At 44.3% G+C, this 23,274-nt stretch overlaps 1 protein-coding gene across 1 annotated transcript in view; it reads left to right on the forward strand.

Annotated features, from left to right (window-relative positions):
• ddx41 (DEAD-box helicase 41) overlaps positions 1–23,274 on the forward strand; it is a 95,103-nt gene that overhangs the window by 59,472 nt on the left and 12,357 nt on the right. The window contains exons 13-14 of the mRNA XM_070857414.1: positions 5,011–5,107; positions 6,216–6,365. Coding sequence (XP_070713515.1) covers positions 5,011–5,107; positions 6,216–6,365 — 247 coding nt within the window. The remainder of the gene's footprint in view (positions 1–5,010; positions 5,108–6,215; positions 6,366–23,274) is intronic.

Genomic DNA, 23,274 nt, shown 5'->3' on the forward strand with positions numbered 1-23,274 from the left:
CTTTATTATAGGAACTACCAGCCTAGTCTATGCAACCTGTCCTTATAATTGAACTTTTTAGCCCCAGTACTGTTCTGGTGAATCTGCCCTGCTCCCTCTCCAAAACCAGTGACTCCTTCCTGACCTGTGGTGCCCAGAACTGAACACCATGGTGTCGAACTAGAGATGTATACAATTGTAATTATATATTCTAGGACATATTCAAATATGCGTAGTAGATTTTCAAGGGGCAGAGTCCCTGTTCCATGGTTCACACCATGGCTGTGAAAGCTGCACATGGGGGTCACCGACAGCTGTTTGAGGGCAATGCTCCCTTCCTCTCCTAGTGGAGAGTGTCTTGCACTGCTGACAAGGCTGTGATCGGTAACTGTGCCTTGTTGGTAGCTGTACCTTCAGTTGCCTATGCCCAAAGCTCTGGAATTTCTTCCCTGAACCTCTCCACCTCCACTCTCTACCTCCCTCTCTATTAAGTCACTCCTTAAAACCTATCTCTTAGACCAAGCTTTTGATCACCTACCCTAATATCTCCTAATGTGGCTTGGGGCCACATTCTGTTTCCATAACACTCCTGTAAATTGCCTTGGGATGTTTTACTACTTTAAAGGTGCTATAAAATGCCCTGTGTGCGTGGGCGCGGGCCTGTGTGCGTGGGCGCGTGCGCCCGCCCGGGTGTGTTTGCGTGCACGTTTGCATGCCCGTGCGTGTTTGGGTATGTTTGCTGTTGTGTGTGTGCCTGAGTTTGTTTTTGTTCGTGTGCGTGCATGTGTTTTTCTGTGCGTGTGGGTGTAAATGCGTGTATTTTTGCTTGTGCGTAAGCGTGTGTGTGTGCACGCGAGCTTCCGGAACATAGGAGCGGGTGTAGGCTATTTAGCCCCTCGAGCCTGTTCCGTCATTCAGTCAGATCATGGCCTATCTGTGACCTAACTCCATATATCTGCCTTTGCCTCATATGCCTTAATCTATGAATCTCAGATTTAAAATTAACTCATAATCTAGCATCTTCTACCACCTTTTGCATATCGAAATGTTTCCTAACTTCACTCCTGAAAGGCTTAGCTCTAATTTTTAGACTATGCCCCCAATCGTACATTGCCCAAACCTGGGAAATTGTTTCTCTATCTACCCTATTTGTTTCCCTTAATATCTTTAAAACTTCGAGCAACTCACCCCTTAAACTTCAAAATTCCAGGGAATACAACCCGAGTGTCATAGAATCATAGAAATTTACAGCACGGAAGGAGGCCATTTCGGCCCACAGTGTCCCGCCAGCCAACAAGAGGCTATCCAGCCTAATCCCACTTTCCAGCTCTCGGTCCGTAGCCCTGTAGGTTACGGCACTTCAGGTGCACATGCAAGTACTTTTTAAATGTGGTGAGGGTTTCTGCCTCTACCACCCTTTCAGGCAGTGAGTTCCAGACCCCCACCACCCTCTGCGTGAAGAAATTTCCCCTCAAATCCCCTCTAAACCTCCTACTAATTACTTTAAATCTATGCCCCCTGGTTGTTGACCGTTCTGCTAAGGGAACTAGGTCCTTCCTATCCACTCTATCTAGGCCCCTCATTATTTTATACACCTTAATAAGGTCTCCCCTCAGCCTTCTCTGTTCCAAAGAAAACAAAAACCCAGCCGATCCAATCTTTCCTAATAGCTAAAATTCTCCAGTGCAGGCAACATCCTCATAAATCTCCTCTGTACCCTCTCTGGTGCAATCACATCTTTCCTGTAATGTGGTGACCAGAACTGCACGCAGTACTCTAGCTGTGGCCTAACTAGTGTTTTATACAGTTCTAGCATAACCTCTCTGTTCATGTATTCCATTCCTTGACTAATAAAGGCAAGTATTCCGTATGCCTTCTTAACCACCTTATCTACCTGGCCTGCCAGCTTCAGGGATCTGTGGACATGCACTCCATGGTCCCTTTGTTCCTCTACACTTCTCAGTGTCCTACCATTTAATGTATATTCCCTTGCCTTGTTAGCCCTTCCCAAATGCATTACCTCACACTTCTCCGGATTGAATGCCATTTGCCACTGTTCTGCCCACCTGACCAGTTCATCGATATCTTCCTGCAGTCCGCAGCTTTCTTCTTCATCGTCAACCACACAGCCGATTTTAGTATAACCTGCAAACTTCTTAATCATGCCCCCTGCATTCAAGTCTAAATCATTGATATATGCCACAAAAAGCAAGGGACCCAGTACTGAGCCCTGCGGAACCCCACTGGAAACATCCTTCCAGTCACAAAAACACCCGTCAACCATTACCCTTTGCTTCCTGCCTCTGAGCCAATTTTAGATCCAACTTGCCACTTGGCCCTGGATCCCATGGGCTTTTACTTTCGTGACCGGTTGCATTGTTGGGCCTTATCATCCATATCCATATGTTAAAATCCATATCATCATAGGCAGTCCCTCGAAAGTTCACAGGTGTTTCAATGAAGGACCTAATATTCCAGATCCCGAGCTAAATCTTGAAGGGTGAAATATTATGCTTGGACTTTTTTAACGTGGGGTGACCGTTGCACACCAGCCACCACACGGGCTGGACAAAGCTAGGTCTTGGTCCAGTGGCAAGGATTACCCAAGACGACTGGAGACCTGCTCTGCTGCACGGACCGAGTGCGCACACACATCGCAGTGTGGGCTGGCCTGTACTGCCCCTGGGCCCTCATCTCTTCTGGCCCCGAACTCACACCTCTCCTGGGCCCCGATTACGTCCCTCTGCAATCTCTCGCCGCTCCTTTGCCCCGACCTCGCCGCTCCTGCAGTACCTGCCCATGTCACCCGACCATCCTCGAAATGCAACGATGAATCTATTTGGATTAGAACGTCCAATGCTGCTATGAGGTCGTTATCTTGTGACAAGCCTGGCTTGTTGGCTGAATTGTATCCCTGGCTGCGTCCTCTTCCCCAGCCACGACCTTTCTGTTTTGCCCTGCACGTCTTGGCCCAGTGACCTTCTTTCCCACAATAATGACATTTTCCAGGTAATTTTCCTAATGACTGTATCGGAATCCTGGGATTTTCATCCCATAGCCTGTACAGCTCGGACTTTAGCTCCCATATCCCGATCTAATTGGTTACATCGATCCACCAATGCTGCAAAGGTAGTTCCTCTACCTTCCCAGTCCGGTAACACTACCTTAAGCATTTTGGACAGTTCTGGCTTTAGACCTGCCACGAAAGCTGCTTTCAGGGGTCCAAACGCTTGTTCATCCATTTCCTCATCCGTATTATTCATACCCGAATGTTCTAGCCACGTACATCTAAACCGCTCGTCATACTCCAGGACCTCCTCTGTTCCTTTCTGTTGGCAGGCTGCAATTTTTCCCCAGTCTGTCTTGGCTGGACTGAAGGCTTGCAGCCAGTGTTTAATCGCCTCCCATCCTGCATCCACTTCTTGCTCATCCTGCCCCAAAGCTTCATCTACCTTGTCGTGCAATTTTCTTCCCTGTGTTTTTGGCACCATTATGGTCAAAATTTGCACTCCGTCCCAGGGATGAAGTTGATATATATTTCTTAAGCGGTCCAATTGGTCCCACGTTTTTACTCCCCCTTTCTTTGGATTGGGCAATTCCTTGAACCATTCATCAATTTTCTCTGGGCCTGCCGGAACATGAACTAAGTATTCTGCATACACCCTTCTCTTTGTTTTTTTGGTTCCGCCCTCATCCGCAGTCTTTTCTGATTTGACTACAACTCGTCTTTTTTTAAACGGAGTAAAGCGCACCCCTAATTCTTCATCATCCTCCGACACTGTATTGTCGGAGGATTCAGAAACCGTATCTATTCCTCGGTCGTGTCTTCGGGTTTGCGCTCTTAATTTATCCAAACATGGGTACCCTGGGAATTGATCAATACATTTTCCTTTTCCTATTACTGTCTCTTGACCTAATGATTTTTTCCATTCTTTAATTTCACCTTTAAGATCTTTAACTTCCGCTTCCAGCTTTTCAAGTTCAAGCTTTTTCTGTCGCAGCTGTGCACAAACTGCTTGCAATTGATCATTTGTACTGGTCAGTCCTTGATCATGTTGGGAACGCATTATAATTTCATTCCGGTTTCGAATCTGTCTCATAACCGCTAGGGACCATCTAGTTCGCTCTTTATTTTTCATACGGGTCGTTTTTCTCCAGACCCTTTTAATCTCATCCAAGGACCATTGTCCTTTGGAGGTTCCGTACTTTTATTCGATCTTAATACAAGTTTTAGATAAGTTGAATTGTTGCTCTATGTATTCTTTCAACTGTTCGAGAATTAAATCTAGCGAAACTTCAGGTGGTGCCTGCCCACCTTTAACAGTTGTAGGCAATTCGTTGTTCTTATCTCCTGCTGCAATTATACTGAGTTCTTTACTGGGGTCTCGAGTCGTAAGCTTTCTAGCCGATCAATAGGTCGGTGATTACTTAACTAACACACCGCCGAAGTTTAGACGTCTATGGGACCTCGAGCCGACTACCAACCGGAGGGTTCGCAAACCGGAGGCTTTCGGAATCGCGTAGAAGGAGAGGCGAATTTAGACTTTTGACCGAGGACTTTTTTTAAAAAGAGGAGTCCTTACCTCAATATATAGGTCCGATGTTTCTTTCCTCAGCGATCCTGTTCGCAGCGCCAAAATTGTTAGATCTCTTAATTTCCAATGAAATACGAACTCCGATGGTAGTTTTAACTTTTTAATCTTGGCAGAGAGCAACAAACTGCTGGGCTGATTGCCAGTTTCTTTGTCTTACTGAGACACATGGTCAAAATGGCTGTATTTTATACCGGGTTCAATTTACAGAAAAGAATGCACCTTCTTTGACCTTATTGGCTCAATCAATATTCTTTTAATGTTTTAATTGGCTCACTACCCAAGGTCCGAAAATGTCAAGTTGATTGATGACTTAACGCAATGTGGCTGAAATGCATGTAGCCTGTTTGAATTCTCTATCAGAGAGCATGGGCTCCTCGGGGCTGAGAACGTCAGTACACCATTGCTGTCTAAAGGCCGGCCTTGATGTACCTTTCAGGTGCTGATATTTGCGGAGAAGAAAGCTGATGTGGATGCGATCCATGAATACCTGCTATTGAAGGGTGTGGAGGCCGTGGCCATACACGGAGGGAAAGGTAAGCTCCAACACGCTCCGTCTGTCCTCACATCCGAACAGGGTGTTTTAGGAAGGGTGTGGAGAGCGCTGATGCTCATAGTTTGTACCCAGCAGCACCTTCAGGAGAGGGGAGGATCAGCCGATGCTGACATCCTGCTCAAATAAAGGAGATTCCGCAACCCTGAAATACTTAAATATAAGTGCGAGTGTAAATTATAGATAACAACTATGTTTTAGATTTTGTGTTTATATTTATAGATAACGGGAATATGTTATAGATATTGTTTCTATAATAGATATCTGCTGTATGTTTTAGATATTGCTTTTAAATTATAGGTAATGTTAGTATGTTATAGAAATTGCATGTTTAGATTATAGACAACGGTAGTATGTTATAGATGATGGTTGGGAATTTCCTGGGGGTTCTCCCGATAGTTCACTGTACTGTCGGAGGAAGATTATTGCAAACCCCGTTTACATGTCTCTCTGGGGAGTCGGCGACAAATGTGTTTGCGATGGAAAACGTATCATTATATTACAGATAGTGTGTAAAATAGTGAGTGTGTGCATGTTATAGGTGCGAGTATATTATAAGTAGTGTGTTTGATGTGACAATGAAGACTGAAGCAATTGTCTTCGGTCCCCACCGCAGACTCCATTCCCTCACGACTGACTCCATCCTTCTTCCTGGCCATTGTCTGGGCCTGAACCAGTCTGTTTGCAGCCTTGGCGTTCAATTTGACCCTGAGCTGAGCTTCTGACCCCATATCATCTCCATCCCCATGATTGCCGACTGCCACCTCTGTAATATCGTACGTTAACCCTAACCCTAACCCTAACCCTAACCCCTGCCTCATCGCATCTGCTGCTGAAACCCTCATCCTGTTGCCTTTGTTAACTCTGACTGGTCTATTCTGATGCTCTTCTGACCAGCCTCCGATCATCTACCCATCACAAACGTCAGCTCAGAAAAACTCTGGGTTTTATTTATTTTCACCTTCAATGAAAGAAGTCTGTTTTGAGTGGGAGGATTGGACTACTGAAGATTGATGTTTGGGTGTGAGCTGATCCCAACACCACAGGTTGAGCAGTTTGAAATGATTTGTACTTATTGTGGTTGTTCCCAGACCAGGAGGAGCGAACTAAGGCCATTGAGGCGTTCCGAGAGGGGAAGAAGGACGTACTTGTGGCAACTGATGTCGCGTCGAAAGGCTTGGACTTCCCAAATATTCAGCATGTTATTAACTATGATATGCCCGAGGAGATCGAGAATTATGGTAAGAAAAAGCTCCCTCATCTGTACAGGCGTGAGTGAGCACATGAATCATTGCCCCCTTTTTATCATGGTGCTGGTCTGGTCTATCGCATGTGTGTATGGTGTACAGACCAAATACATTATAGGAACAGACGGAGGCCATTCAGCCCCTCAAGCTTGCTCCACCATTTAATTACATCATTGCTGATCTGCATCGCAACTCCATTTTCCTGCCTTTGCACTATATCCCTTGATACGCTCACCTAACAAAATTCTATCACTCATTCTCGAAAATGTAATTTGTCGCAGCAAGAAATTGATCAAGGGAGAAAAGAAAATAGAACAAGAGTAAACGAGCAAGAAATATAAAACAGATTGTAAGAGCTTTACAAGTATGTAAAAAGGAAGAGACTAGCGGAAGTCAATGTGGGTCCCGTGGAAGCAGAGACAGGAGAAATTATAATCGGGAATAAGGAAATGGCAGAGCCTTTAAACAAATATTTTGTATCTTCACAGTAGAAGACACAAAAAGCACACTGGGAATAGTGGGGAACCAAGAATCTAATGAGAGTGAGGAACTTAAAGCAGTTAATATTAGTAAAGAAAAAGTACTGGAGAAATTAGTGTGACTAAAAGCTGACAAATCCCGTGGACCTGATGGCTGCAGAGAAAATTGGTTTTGATCATCATCAATTCCATAGATTTTAGAACTGCCCCGGTGGATTGGAAGGTAGCAAATGTAACCCTGCTGTTCAAGAAATGAATGAGAGAGAAAACAGGGAACGATAGACCAGCTAGCCTGATATCAGTAGATGGGAAAATGCTAGAATCTATTATTAGGAACGTAGTAACAAGGCACCTTGAAAATCACAACACAGGCAGAGTCAATATGGTTTTATAGAAACATAGAAAATAGGTGCAGGAGTAGGCCATTCGGCCCTTTGAGCCTGCACCACCATTCAATAAGATCATGACTGATCATTCCCTCAGTACCCTTTCCTGCTTTCTCTCCATACCCCTTCATCCCCTTAGCCGTCAGGGCCATATCTAACTCCCTCTTGAATATATCCAATGAACTGGCATCAACAACTCTCTGCGGCAGGGAATTCCACAGGTTAACAACTCTGAGTGATGAAGTTTCTCCTCATCTCAGTCCTAAATGGCTTACCTCTTATCCTAAGACTATGTCCCCTGGTTCTGGACTTCCCCAACATCGGGAACATTCTTCCTGCATCTAACCTGTCTAGTCCCGTCAGAATCTTATACGTTTCTATGAGATCCCCTCTCATCCTTCTAAACTCCACTGTATAAAGGCCCAGTTGATCCAGTCTCTCCTCATATGTCAGTCCAGCCATCCCTGGAATCAGTCTGGTGAACCTTCGCTGCACTCCCTCAAAAGCAAAAACGTCCTTCTGTCGAAATCTCGACCTCCGAAAAGAATGACTCCGACACTTACAGCTCCGGCAGAAGTTTCTTTAATTCGCTTGCTCGCAAGGGGCAGGTTACACTCAGTCAAGGGCTAAGTGAACACCTCCGAAATGGTACAGTTTCACAAGATATTTATACAGTAAAACCCAAGTTATGGCCTCTCCCTGTGTATTGCTCTGTCTCGCAGTCAGTGAATACAGATAAAGAGTTAATTACTATATCCTGGTCCTGACATGGTATCCAGATATTTCCTTTTGTCAGGGTTATCAGTTGGCCAGCTGGCCATTACTCCATGAGTCATAGGTAATGGGCTATCACCTGTCTTGTATTGTGTCAGGATAGTTCAATTTCCTGGTCAGTTTATCTGTTTGCATCAAATGGATGAGGTCTCTGCAAGAGATAATGGCTAGAAGATAAGGGTGGGGTGACATGGAACTTCTGTAGTGTAGACAATAGGAGAGCCCCATGGGGGGGGTACTTGTCTCAGCATGACTTGTCTCCTAGCTGTCTGATGGCCATCAGCCATCTCAAACCAGGTTTAGCTGTTTATGCAAGCTGACTGCTAAAATGCAGAAAGTTCTGGAAGGGCCAGGACTCCATTTTGATATATATATATATTGCAACGGGCACACAAATACCGTATGGTATCAGCTTAGATAAAAATACATTTCCACATTCCCCCATTTTGTCCTTCACAAGGTCAACTTAATCCATTCTGATCTTGTACAGTCTCTCCATTTCCATTTCCACACAAGAGCCTTCAGCAGTTGTTGCTACCATAACTCTAGCCGTGGTCTCGGTAGGTAACATAGTTTCTCCCACCCTGGCACAGCAACACTTAACGACGACAAATAATAGATACAGAGCGAAGACTATCAGCAGGAATATGATCAAACCCTGTACCACAGATTTCCCCAGGGCTCCCAACCATCCTGATGCCCAACCCCACAAGGTGATACCGTCCTGGCCAACTGTCTGTTTATACTCTATTACCTTTTTCCTGATGTTTTCAGCTAGACTGCCGATATCTTCTGATTTATCTGGGATATGTGTACAGCATTCTTCACCTATTAATGCGCATGTTCCTCCCTCCTTGGCTAGGAGATAATCTAAGGCCATACGATTTTGGAGAGCAACTGTTCGAATAGCTACCATTTCGTCATTTATCCCTTCAAAGGCTTGGGAAGTTGCGTTGGCTACTGATTCAACTAAATTAGCCAGTTCCCGTAACTGCCATTCGGTTGATGCTATTCCATAGGGTGGCACCATTACCTTGAATATTCCGTTTAGCCACGTCAAATCCCGTTTAAATCTGTGACTTCCATAGGCCTCCCTTAGAGTCTTTACTGATCTGATAAGGGGTACCACATATCCTAAGTAACAGGACCCTGTCCAGTTGGCAGCTAACCATGGGTAGGCTTTATGGCCACAAATAAAGTAGGTGCAATTATAGGGCGTCAGCTCCTGGTCCTTTCGCACTATCCCTACTCAAGTGGTCTCACCTTCCCACCCTTCACCTGGGGCTTTGTTATGGACCGTTGTCCAGCCAACGGTTGCTATCTTTCTCTCAGTGTGATTAGTTGTGGCTTGCCATTTAATCATTTGGGAACACTTGCTGCGTCCCATTTCTGGTCCTTTAGTCTCATTACTCACTAGGCATATTATACCTTCAGGATTTCCTATTCTGGGAGTAATGCTTAGGAAGGGAGGCTGATGGTTATTATCATAATTGGGCTGGTATCATCCCTGGAAGGCTGTAAGTTTATACCCTGCCGACCTCCATTCTGTTTGCTCCTTCGTTTCTGGCCCCTTAGTTAGGTTTGTCCTATTTGGCACTGTCAACCATTCTACCATTTCTGATTCGTTAAAGGGGACAGATTTCAGGGGAATACCCCCTTCGGAGTGGACAAGTAGATGGGAACATATCCAACAACTCGACAAGTTTCTTTCTTGAGCATACTTATGACTCAGTGCCATAAATACGTTTACGTGCAATTCCCTTCGGTGGCGGGTCTGTACCCCTGGTGTAATCAATAATGTGAAGTAAAACCCTGTCAAGCCCAGCATCATCAGTCCCCATAGTCCATACAGTTCCTTATTCAGTCTTCCTTTTTCTGTTCCTCTGGTTCCTTCTTCCCTTCCTCCTGGTCAGGTGCCCGTTTGCAATGGGATGCGTGGATCCATGTTGGTCTTTCCTTTACCTTGATTGCAGTATTGGTCGCCAGCAAGACCTGGTATGGTCCTTCGAATCTTGGCTGTAGACTGCTTTTTCTTTTAAAAATCTTGATGTAAACGAATTCCCCTGGCTCCAGGTTATGACACTTCCCTTCCGCTGGCTTGACTTGGGCTTCCTTTACCTGTGAATGAAAGCTGGAAATACATTTGGTTAGTGCAATACAATAATTCAACATATTTTCCTCCATTTTGTGGATGTCCATCTGTTTTGCAGTAAATGGTGCTGTAAAAGGTAGTCGTTGGGGACGTCCCATAACTATCTCATGCGGTGACAGGCCTGTTGTTCTGTTGGTTGCAGATCGCATTACCATCAAAGCTAAGGGCAGCAGTTCTGTCCATTTCAGTCCAGTGTCATTGCATAGTTTTGCCAGCTTATTTTTAAGCATTCCATTATATCTTTCAACAAGTCCAGCTGATTGTGGATGATAACTGCAATGAAAACATTGATTAATCTGCAAAGCTTTACACATTTCTCTTATAACAGTTCCCGTGAAATGTGACCCGTTATCACTAGAAAGCTTAGCAGGGATTCCGAAGCGCGGTACAATTTCTTTTAACAAACATTTAGCAACAGTAGTGGCATCGGCCTTTTTACATGGAAAGGCTTCAATCCATCTAGAGAACACATCAACAATAACTAATACATACTTGAATCCCATACACATAGGTAATTCAATAAAATCCATTTGTAAATGTACAAAAGGCCCGACTGGATTTGGGTGGGAGGCAGATTCTACTTTTTCCGTCTTACCCGAATTCATTGTCTGACAGGTAACACAATTTTCACAGATTTGTTTTGCAATTGCCGAAATACCTGGTGCATACCAAGTTGCCAAAATATAATCTGCCAATCCCCCTTTGCCTGCATGTGTGAATGTATGAATACATCGGGCAATCCATGGAAGTAAGGATCTGGGGGCCACCACGCGGCCGTCATGGTGAACCCATATTCCTTCTGGATTTTTATAACATTGATCCTTCGTCCAGGTCACCACCTCCTCCGTACTGGCCTGTGTCTGAAAGGCCAGCACGTCATTAATAGTGGGTGGTGGGTCTGAGCAATTATTTTTCCTTAGTGGGAACAATGACACCTGCATTCCCCCTTTTGACAGAGCTGCTGACTTAGCTGCATTATCAGCTCTGGCATTCCCAAGTGCCACCTCATTCGACTGGCCTGTATGTGCTTGGCATTTGATAATGGCAAGTTTCAAGGGGCATTGAATGGCTCGCAGAAGATTTTCCACTTGTTCTGCATTTTTGATAGGGGTTCCTGAAGAAGTCAGGTACCCGCGAATCTTCCAAATTTGTCTATAGTTATGTGATACCCCAAAAGCATACCTGGAGTCAGTGTATATATTAACTGTGTGTCCTTCAGCCAGAATACATGCTCGAGTTAACGCAAACAATTCGGCTTGTTGGGCTGAAAAGGAGTCTGGAAGAGAGGCTGTTTCGACAACATTAAACTGAGTTACAATTGCATAAGCCGCTCTAGGTTGGCCCCTATCATTTCGTAGGGCTGATCCGTCAACATAGTACACTAAATCAGGGTTACACATTGGTACATCTGTTAGATTGATACGTGGTTTAGTCACTAATTCGGTTACCATTTCACATGAATGGGGTTCGCCGTCGTCTTCCGTGGAGAGTAGGGTGGCTGGATTTAAGGTAGTGCATCTTTTGATAAGGTTCGGATTTGATAACAGTTCGACCTCGTATTTAGTGGTTCTTGCGGAGGTTAGGTGTTGGGTGGCACATTTAGTAAGTAAAATCTCGACAGAGTGTGGGATATATAAAATGGTCTGATGATTTAGAGTTATTGTCTGAGCCTGATGCATAGCATAATAAGCTGCTGCCAACGAAGGAAGAGATCCTGGTAGTCCGCGTGCCACTGGGTCTAGTTGGGTACTGAAATATGCTACCGGTCGCTGCCTGTCCCCATGTAACTGAGTCAAAACAGATTGTGCAAAACCCGACTTGTGATGCACAAATAAGTTGAATAGCTTAGTGTAATCTGGTAATCCCAAGGCGGGTGCTGAAGTGAGGGACTGCTTAAGACTCTGGAAAGCATTCCGGGATACTTCATTCCACATCCTTTAAGCATTGTGAGAATATAGTAGATTCCTTCACAGCTCGTAGGTCATGGACACACCTCCATTTGTGTGGGCTTCTGAACTGGACGAATCTGTGTGTTACACGGACTTCTCATTTATGCTTATAGTGATTCACAGATCACAGAATGTAAAGTACTTGTTTTCTAATCTTATTAAAAGGCTTCCAAACCCAAGATTTTTCCAATATACCCAAAATGTTGATCAAGGAGATCACCTGAAATATCTCAAAATCCCAATTCAAATATTGTACTGCCACTCTTTATCTAAAAAAAATCCTCTTACTGAGCTAGAAGCTTTTGTACCAAGATTTTACACCAAGGACAATGAGAGTGTACTCCCCCAGCCTGCACCTCGAGAGACCCACAAAGGCTTTTTTTTTAAAAAGTCATTACAACTTTTAACCACCGGAACCATATCTCAACAAACCTATCCTTTGTGCATTTCCTAGCTCCGTAACTTCTCATCCGAATAAATCCACACCTGCGCTTCTGACTTAAAATGTCTTAAACTTCCCACATGCAGGACAACACTATGAAGGGTTAAAAAACTTCACTTTGTTTGAAAAAGTGGGTGGAGCTAAAACAAACAGGCAGCTCCACAACCTTTCCAAACAGGTTTCCAGACACAAGGAAGAAACACAGAAGCACTCTCATTCAAAGACAAGACATTCACAAAAGTCTCTCTCCATTCAATAAAGTTTTTTTTTTGCTAGCTTTATTTTTTTTTTAATCCATAAGTCACTATCAGGTTCTCTTTTTTTTTACATTTGATTTACTTCCTCTGTTAATTTTACATGGGCTTGAAGAATCGGAACCCTTTTCTATTACTTTCCTTTTTTTTTCTTCTACCTGGATCTCTGTTTATAAGACACTCCTCTAGACATGTTGTTCTCTCTAAATTAAATGAACCATCGGGTGGAAATGGCCTGTTTTCACCCTTAGTCCACTTTACCGGTTTTTGTTTCTTTGGTCAATTGAAGACTGACCACAATTCTGGAGCATGACATAGGCTGGTGTGCCTTTTGTGGTATTTTAACTTGCTCCGGCACCCATTCTGGATGATTAAGATTTTCCACAGTTTCTGATCTCACAATCCTTTCGGCCAACCGAGTTCTCTACGCCCACTTCTCCTAGCCGTTACATGGCCTGAAAAGGCTCTTAATTCGGGCTCAGTCTGGGTGTGTGAGATACGTTGGCACGAACCAACCGTAGTTGATCAATCAGTTACCGTTTCTTTTCTTAATCAATCCTTGTGTTTTTTTTTCCGAATCACAATTTTCCCTAGTGACTCTTCCCGTTTCTCTAATGGCAATCTCTCACAAAGGTATTGCGCACACAGTAATACAAGGACAACAAACAATATTCCTGCGAGTACACAAATCATAACCTTACACCTTATCTAAACAAATTCTCAGTCTGCGTTGTACGCCACTACAGACCGCGTCCTTAACTTATCCTAATAAAAAACTGATAAAACTTATGGTTCCATACCCAAACTCTTTGATTGATTGCGCTTTCTTTTTTTTTCCTGTACTCATCACATAAGAACCCCTTCCGAATTAAAAACAATAAAAATCTTATCACATAAGAACCTTCGATCGATTAGCGCTTTCCTTTTTTTTTTCTACTCCTATCACTTAAGAACCCCTTCCGAATTAAAAACAATAAAAATCTTATCACATAAGAACCTGGAACCCTTTTCGATCGACTAGCGCTCCCTTACCTACTGAAACCTTCCCCGGGCTGTTTCGAGATTTTTCCAGAACCTGTTCTCTTCTGCTGGCGAGCTGAGAAAGAAATGCTTATAAAAAATACCTTTAGCTTTTAAATGCCGAGTCTTGTAGATTGCAGTACCTCCCCTGTGGACAACAGATTACATATGCGATTCAACAGTGAAGAAACCTCTTGTGAGCAAAAGGCTCACCTTGTTTGGCCACTGAAGCCTTTCACTGGAGAGGCACTATGCCTGTATCCGTTTTACTCACAGGACAGAGAGTATGCATCTCGGTGGAACCTCCAAGAAGTAACTGTCGAAATCTCGACCTCCGAAAAGAATGACTCCGACACTTACAGCTCCGGCAGAAGTTTCTTTAATTCGCTTGCTAGCAAGGGGCAGGTTACACTCAGTCAAGGGCTAAGTGAACACCTCCGAAATGGTACAGTTTCACAAGATATTTATACGGTAAAACCCAAGTTATGGCCTCTCCCTGTGTATTGCTCTGTCTCACAGTCAGTGAATACAGATAAAGAGTTAATTACTATATCCTGGTCCTGACATGGTATCCAGATATTTCCTTTTGTCAGGGTTATCAGTTGGCCAGCTGGCCATTACTCCATGAGTCATAGGTAATGGGCTATCACCTGTCTTGTATTGTGTCAGGATAGTTCAATTTCCTGGTCAGTTTATCTGTTTGCATCAAATGGATGAGGTCTCTGCAAGAGATAATGGCTAGAAGATAAGGGTGGGGTGACATGGAACTCCTGTAGTGTAGACAATAGGAGAGCCCCATGGGGGGGTACTTGTCTCAGCATGATTTGTCTCCTAGCTGTCTGATGGCCATCAGCCATCTCAAACCAGGTTTAGCTGTTTATGCAAGCTGACTGCTAAAATGCAGAAAGTTCTGGAAGGGCCAGGACTCCATTTTGATATATATATATTGCAAAGGGCACATAAATACCGTATGGTATCAGCTTAGATAAAAATACATTTCCACACTTCCTTGGATTAGGAGACCAAAATGAACACAATATTCCAGGTCAGGCCTCACTAAGGCCCTGTACAACTGCAGTAAGACCCTGCTCCTATACTCAAATCCCCTAGCTATGAAGGCCAACATACCATTTGCCTTCTTCACCGCCTGCTGTACCTGCATGCTAACTTTCAATGACTGATGAACCATGACACCCAGGTCTCGTTGCACCTCCCCTTTTCCTAATCTGCCTCCATTCAGATAATATTCTGCCTTTGTGTTTTTGCCCCCAAAGTGGATGACCTCACATTTATCCACATTATACTGCATCTGCCATGCATTTGCCCACTCACCTAACCTGTCCAAGTCACCCTACAGCCTCTTAGCGTCCTCCTCACAGCTCACACCGCCACCCAGTTTACTGTCATCTGTAAACTTGGAGATATTACACTCAATTCCTTAATTTAAATCGTTAATGTACATTGTAAAGAGCTGGGGTCCCAGTCAGGAGCCCTGCGGCACTCCACTAGTCACTGCCTGCCATTCTGAAAAGCAGCCGTTTATCCCGACTCTCTGCTTCCTGTCTGCCAACCAGTTCTCTATCCACGTCAGTACATTACCCCCAATACCATGCGCTTTGATTTTGCACACCAATCTCTTGTGCGGGACCTTGTCAAAAGCCTTTTGAAAGTCCAAATACACCACATCCACTGGTTCTCCCTTGTCCACTCTGCTAGTTACATCCTTAAACAATTCCAGAAGATTCGTCAAGCATGATTTCCCTTTCATAAATCCATGCTGACTTGGACCGATCCTGTCACTGCTTTCCAAATGCGCTGCTATTTCAGCCTTAATTATTGATTCCAACATTTTCCCCACTACTGATGTCAGGCTAACCGGTCTATAATTACCTGTTTTCTCTCTCCCTCCCTTTTTAAAAAGTGGTGTTACATTAGCTACCCTCCAGTCCATAGGAACTGATCCAGAGTCGATAGACTGTTGGAAAATGATCACCAATGCATCCACTATTTCTAGGGCCACTTCCTTAACTACTCTGGGATGTAGACTATCAGGCCCCGGGGATTTATCGGCCTTCAATCCCATCAATTTCCCGAACACAATTTCCCGCCTAATAAGGATATCCTTCAGTTCCTCCTCCTCACTATACCCACTGTCCCCTAGTACATTCGGAAGGTTATTTGTGTCTTCCGTCGTGAAGTCAGAACCGAAGTATTTGTTCAATTGCTCTGCCATTTCTTTGTTCCCCATTTTAAATTCACCAGAATCCGACTGCAAGGGACCTACGTTTGTCTTCACTAATCTTTTCCTCTTCACGTATTTATAGAAACTTTTGCGTCAGTTTTTATGTTCCTGGCCAGCTTCCTCTCATACTCTATATTCCCCTTCTTAATTAAACCCTTAGTCCTCCTCTGGTGAATTCTAAATTTCTCCCAGTCCTCAGGTTTGTTGCTTTTTCTGGCCAATTTAGATGCCTCTTCCTTGGTTTTAACACTATCCTTAATTTCCCTTGTTAGCCACAGTTGAGCCACCTTCACCGTTTTATTTTTACTCCAGACAGGGATGTACAATTGCTGAAGTTCATCCATGTGATCTTTAAATGTTTGTCATTGCTTATCCACCGACAACCCTTTCAGTATCCTCTGCCAGTCTATTCTAGCCAATTCACGCCTCATACCATTGAAGTTACCTTTCCTTAAGTTCAGGACCCTAGTTTCCGAATTAACTGTCACTCTCCATCTTAACGAAGAATTCGACCATATTATGGTCACTCTTCCCCAAGAGGCCTCGCACAACAAGATTGCTAATTAGTCCCTTCTCATTACACATCACCCAGTCTAGGATGGCCAGCTCTCTAGTTGGTCCCTCGACATATTGGTCTGGAAAACCATCCATAATACACTCCAGGAAATCCTCCTCCACCGCATTGCTACCAGTTTGGTTAGCCCAATCAATATGTAGATTAAAATCGCCCATGATAATTGCTGTACCTTTATTGCACACATCCCTTATTTCTTGTTTGATGCTGTCCCCAACCTCACTACTACTGTTTGGTGGTCTGTACTCAACTCCCACTAGTGTTTCTGCCCTTTGGTATTCCGCAGCTCCACCCATACCGATTCTACATCGTCCAGGCTAATGTCCCTCCTTACTATTGCATTCATTTCCTCTTTAACCAGTAACGCCACCCCGCCTCCTTTTCCTCTCTGCCTATCCTTCCTAAATGTTGAATACCCCTGGAAGTTGAGTTCCCAGCCTTGGTCACCCTGGAGCCATGTCTCCGTGATGCCAATTACATCATATCCGTTAACTGCTGTCTGCGCAGTTAATTCATCCACCTTATTTCGAATACTCTTCGCATTGAGGCACAGAGCCTTCAGGCTTGTCTTTTTAACACACTCTGCCCTCCACTTTTACTCATCACCTTTCTATCTTTTGCTTCTGCCTCCATTTTATTTCCCTCTGTCTCCCTGCATAGGTTCCCATCCCACTGCCATGTTAGTTTAACTCCTCCCCAACAGCACTAGCAAACACTCCCCCTAGGCCATTGCAAGTGTTTGGAGTTTTTCTGCAATTATATGGAGTTTTGATGAGACCACACCTGGAGTACTGTGCACAGTTTTGGTCTCCTTACCTCAGGAAGGATATACTTGCCTTTGAGGGAGTGCAACAAAGGTTCACTAGTTTGATTCCTGGGATGAGGGAGCCGTCTGAGGTTAGATGATTAGAATGGGCCAATATTCTGTGGAGTTTAGAAGAATGAAATATATAAAATTAGAATCATAGAATCTTAGAAATTTACAGCACGGAAGGAGGCCATTCGGCCCATCGTGTCCATGTTGGTCGACCTCGAGCTATCCAGCCTAATCCCACTTTCCAGCTCTTGGTCCCATAGCCCTGTAGGTTACGGCACTTCAGGTGCATATCCAAGTATCTTTTAAATGGTGAGGGTTTCTGCCTCTACCACCCTTTCAGGCAGTGAGTTCCAGACCCCCACCACCCTCTGGGGGAAGAAATTTCCCCTCATATCTCCTCTAAACCTCCTCCCAATTACTTTAAATCAATGCCCCCTGATTGTTAACCCCTCTGCCAAGGGAAATAGGTCCTTCCTATCCACTCTGTCCAGGCCCCTCATAATTTTATACACCTCAATCAGGTCTTCCCTCAGCCTCCTCTGTTCTAAAGAAAACAGACCCCGCCTATCCAATCTTTCCTCATAGCCAAAATTCTCCAGTCCAGGCAACATTCTTGTAAATCTCCTCTGCACCCTTTCCAGTGCAATCACATCTTTCCTGTAATGTGGTGACCAGAACTGCACGCAGTACTCCAGCTGCGGCCTAACCAGTGTTTTATACAGTTCAAACATAACCTCCTTGCTCTTGTATACCTGCCTCGACTTATAAAGGCAAGCATTCCGTATGCCTTCTTAATTACCTTATCTACCTGGTCTGCTACCTTCAGGGATCTGTGGACTTGCACTCCAAGGTCCCTTTGTTCCTCTACACTTTTCAGTGTCGTACCATTTAATGTGTATTCCCTTGCCTTGTTAGACCTCCCCAAATGCATTACCTCACAATTGTCCGGATTGAATTCCATTTGCCGCTGTCCTGCCCACTTGACCAGTACATTGATATCTTCCTGCAGTCTGCATCTTTCTTCTTCGTTATCAATCACACAACCTGCAAACTTTGTAATCATACTCCCAACATTTAAGTCCAAGTAGAAGAAACATACAGCGCAGAAGGAGGCCATTTCGGCCCATCGTGTCCGCACCGGCCGACAAAGAGCCGCACGGCCCTTGGTCAGCAGCCCTAAAGGTTACATATAAACCTGTGAACAATGACGGAAAGGCAAAGAGCACCCAGCCCAACCAGTCCGCCTCACACAACTGCGACACCCCTTATACTGAAACATTCTACACACCACCCCAACTGGAGCCATGTGATCTCCTGGGAGAGGCAAAAACCAGATTAAAAACCCAGGCCAATTTAGGGAGCAAAAATCTAGGAAAATTCCTCTCCGACCCATCCAGACGATCAAAACTAGTCCAGGAGATCACCCTGGCCGTATTTTATTCCCTGCTGTATTTACCATTATATCTGCGCCGCCCAACAAAAGGTCATCCGGTCTAATCCCAATTACCAGCTCTAGGTCCGTAACCCTGCAGGTTACTGCACTTTAAGTGCCCATCCAACCATCTTTTAAAAGTGGTGAGAGTTTCTGCATCCACCACTCTTCCAGGCAGCGAGTTCCAGATCCCCACAACCCTCTGTATAAAGAAGCCCCCCCCCCCCACCTTAAATTCCCTCTAAACCTTCCACCAACCAACTTAAAACTATGCCCCCTCGTAATAGACCCCCTTCACCAATGGAAATAGGCCCTTAATATCCACTATGTCCAGGCCCCTCAATATTTTGTACACCTCAATGAGATCTCCTCTCAACCTCCTCTGTTCCAATGAGAACAATCCCAGCCTATCCAATCTGTTCTCATAATGAAGATTCTCCATTCTAGGGAGCATCCTAGTAAATCTCCTCTGCACCCTCTCGAGTGCAATCACGTCCTTCCTATACTACGGCGACAAGAACTGCACGCAGTACTCCAGCTGTGGCCTTACCAAAGTATTATACAATTTAATCATAACCTCCCTGCTCTGATATTCTATGCCTCGGCCAATAAAGACAAGCATTCCGAATGCCTTCTTAACCACCTTATCCACCTGGCCTGCTACTTTCAGGGATCTGTGGACAAGCACTCCAAGGTCCCTTTGTTCATCTACACTATTAAGTGGCCTACCGCTTAATGTGTATACCCTTTCCTTATTAGCTCTCCTAAAGTGCATCACCTCACACTTCTCTGAATTAAATCCCATTTGCCACTGCTCTGCCCACCTGACCAGTAGATTGATATCCTCCTGCAGCCCATGACTCTCCTCTTCATTATCAACCACACAGCCAATTTTAGTGTCGTCTGCAAACTTCTTGATCATACTCTCTATATTCAAATCTAAATCGTTGATCTATACCACAAAAAGCAAGGGACCCAATACTGAGCCCTGCGGAACCCCACTGGAAACATCCTTCCAGTCATAAAAACATCCATCATAGAAACATAGAAAATAGGTGCAGGAGTAGGCCATTCGGCCCTTTGAGCCTGCACCACCATTCAATATGATCATGGCTGATCATGCAACTTCAGAACCCCATTCCTGCTTTCTCTCCATACCCCTTAATCCCTTTAGCCGTAAGGGCCACATCTAACTCCCTCTTGAATATATCTAACAAACTGGCCTCAACAACTTTCTGTGGTAGGGAATTCCACAGGTTCACAATTCTCTGAGTGAAGAAGTTTCTCCTCATCTCGGTCCTAAATGGCTTGCCCCATATCCTTAGACTGTGACCCCTGGTTCTGGACTTCCCCAACATCGGGAACATTCTTCCTGCATCTAACCTGTCCAATCCCATCAGAATTTTATATGCTTCTATGAGATCCCCTCTCATTCTTCTAAATTCCAGTGAATATAAGCCTAGTCGATCCAGTCATTTTTCATATGTCAGTCCTGCCATCCCGGGAATCAGTCTGGTGAATCTTCGCTGCACTCCCTCAATAGCAAGAACGTCCTTCCTTATATTAGGAGACCAAAACTGCACACAATACTCAAGGTGTGGTCTCACCAAGGCCCTGTACAACTGCAGTAAGACCTCGCTGCTCCTATACTCAAATCCCCTCGCTATGAAGGTCAGCATGCCATTTGCTTTCTTTACTACCTGCATGCCTACCTTCAATGACTGATGTACCATGACACCCAGATCTCGTTGCACCTCCCCTTTTACTAATCTGTCATCATTCAGATTATCTGCCTTCCTGTTTTTGCCACCAAAGTGGATAACCTCACACTTATCCACATTATACTGCATCTGCCATGCATTTGCCCATTCACCTAACCTGTCCAAGTCCCCTCCCCCTGCAGCCTCCTAGCATCCTCCTCACAGCTCACACTGCCACCCAGTTTCGTGTCATCTACAAACTTGGAGATATTACATTCAATTCCTTCGTCTAAATCATTAATGTATATTGTAAATAGCTGGGGTCCCAGCACTGAACCCTGCGGCACCCCACTAGTCACTACCTGCCATTCTGAAAAGGACCCGTTTATTTCCACTCTTTGCTTCCTGTCTGCCAACCAGTTCTCTATCCACGTCAAAACATTACCCACAATACCATGTGCCTTAATTTTGCACACCAATCTTCTGTGTGGGACCTTGTCAAAAGCCTTTTGAAAGTCTAAATACACCACATCCACTGGTTCTCCTTTGTCAACTCTACCAGTTACATCCTCAAAAAACTCGAAGATTTGTCAAGCATGCTTTCCCTTTCATAAATCCATGCCGACTTGGACCGATCCTGTCACTGATTTCCAGATGCGCTGATATTATATCTTTAATAATTGATTCCAGCATTTCCGCCACCAACGATATCAGGCTAACCGGTCTATAATTCCCTGTTTTCTCTCTCCTTTTTTAAAAAGTGGGGTTATATTAGCTACCCTCCAATCCATAGGAACTGATCCAGAGTCCATGGAATGTTGGAAAATGACCACCAATGCATCTACTATTTCTAGGGCCACTTCCTTAAGTAGTCTGGAATGCAGACTATCAGGCCCTGGGGCTTTATTGGCCTTTAGTCCCTTCATTACCCTTTGCTTCCTACCTCCAAGCCAATTTTGGATCCAACTTGCCACTTTGCCCTGGATCCCATGGGCTTTAACCTTCATGACCAGTCTACCATGTGGGACCTTATCAAAAGCCTTGCTAAAGTCCATATATACAACATCGTACGCACTACCTTCATCGACCCTCCTGGTTACCTCCTCAAAAAATTCAATCAGATTAGTCAAACACGATCTTCCCTTAACAAATCCGTGCTGACTGTCTCTAATTAATCCTTGCCTATCCAAATGCAGATTTATCCTGTCTTTCAGGATTTTTTTCCAATAATTTTCCCACCACTGACGTTAGGCTAACAGGCCTGTAATTACTCGGCCGATCCCTGTTTCACTTCTTAAACAAGGGTACCACATTAGCAGTCCTCCAATCCTCCGGCACCATGCCCAGATCCAAAGAGGACTGGAAAATGATGGTCAAGGCCTCTGCTATTTCCTCTTTTACTTCGCTCAACAGCCTGGAATGTATTTCATCCGGGCCTGGGAACTTATCTACTTTCAAAGCTGCTAAACTGCTTAATACTTCCTCTCTCTCTATATTTATTTCATCCAGAATATCACACTCCTCCTCGATAGCAGTATCTGCATTACCTCTTTCCTTTGTGAAAACAGATGCAAAATATTCATTAAGAACCCTACCAACATCTTCTGCCTCCACACAAAGATTACCCTCATGGTCTCTACTAGGCCCTACCCTTTCTTTAGTTACCCTCTTACTCTTAATATATTTATAGAACATCTTAGAGTTTTCCTTAATTTTACTGCCAAGAATTTCTCGTGCTCTCTCTTAGCATTCCTAATATCCTTTTTAATTTTGCCTCTTTCTGTATTCCTCCATAGATTCTAAAGTATTTAGCTGTTGATATGACATAAGCGTACCTTTTTTACTTAATCCTCCCCTGTAAGTCCCTAGATATCCAGGGGGCTCGAGAATTATTTTTCCCAGCCTTTTTCTTTAAGGGCACATGTTTGGCCTGAGCCTTCCGGATCGCCTCCTTGAATGCCTCCCACTGTTCCGACACTGATTTACCCACAAGTTGTTGTTTCCAGTCCACTGGTCAAATCACTCCTTAACTTAGCAAAATTAGCTTTTCCCCAATTCGGAACTTTTATTCGAGGCCTATTCTTGTCCTTATCCATAACCAACTTGAACCTGACTGAATTATGGTCACTGGCACCCAAGTGCTCTCCCACTAATACCCCTTCAACCTGCCCAGCTTCATTCCCCAAAACTAAATCCAAGACCGCCCCCTCTCGTGTTGGGCTTGGTACATACTGACTAAAAAAAGTTCTCTTGAATGCATCTCAAGAATTCCGCACCCTCTATACCCTTCACACTAAATTTGTCCCAATCAATATTTGGATAGTTAAAATACCCAACTATTACTACCCTATGGTTTTTAGACTTCACAGCAATTTGCCTACATATTTGCTCCTCTCTCTCCCTCCCACTATTTGGGGGTCTATAATACATGCCCAGCAGTGTGATCGCCCCTTTTTTATTTTTCAATTCGACCCATATGGCCTCATTTGATGACCCCTCTAACATATCCCTCCTCATTGCTGTAATAGTTTCTTTAATCAGTACCGCAACCCCCTCCCCCTCCTTTTTTTACCCCCCTCTCTATCTTGTCTAAAAATCCTGTAGCCAGGAATATTGATCTGCCAAACCTGCCCCTCTTTCATCCATGTTTCTGAAATGGCTATAATGTCATACTCCCAAGTG

The sequence above is a fragment of the Pristiophorus japonicus genome, chromosome 16 (assembly GCF_044704955.1).
Source record: "Pristiophorus japonicus isolate sPriJap1 chromosome 16, sPriJap1.hap1, whole genome shotgun sequence".
NCBI lineage: Eukaryota > Metazoa > Chordata > Chondrichthyes > Pristiophoridae > Pristiophorus > Pristiophorus japonicus.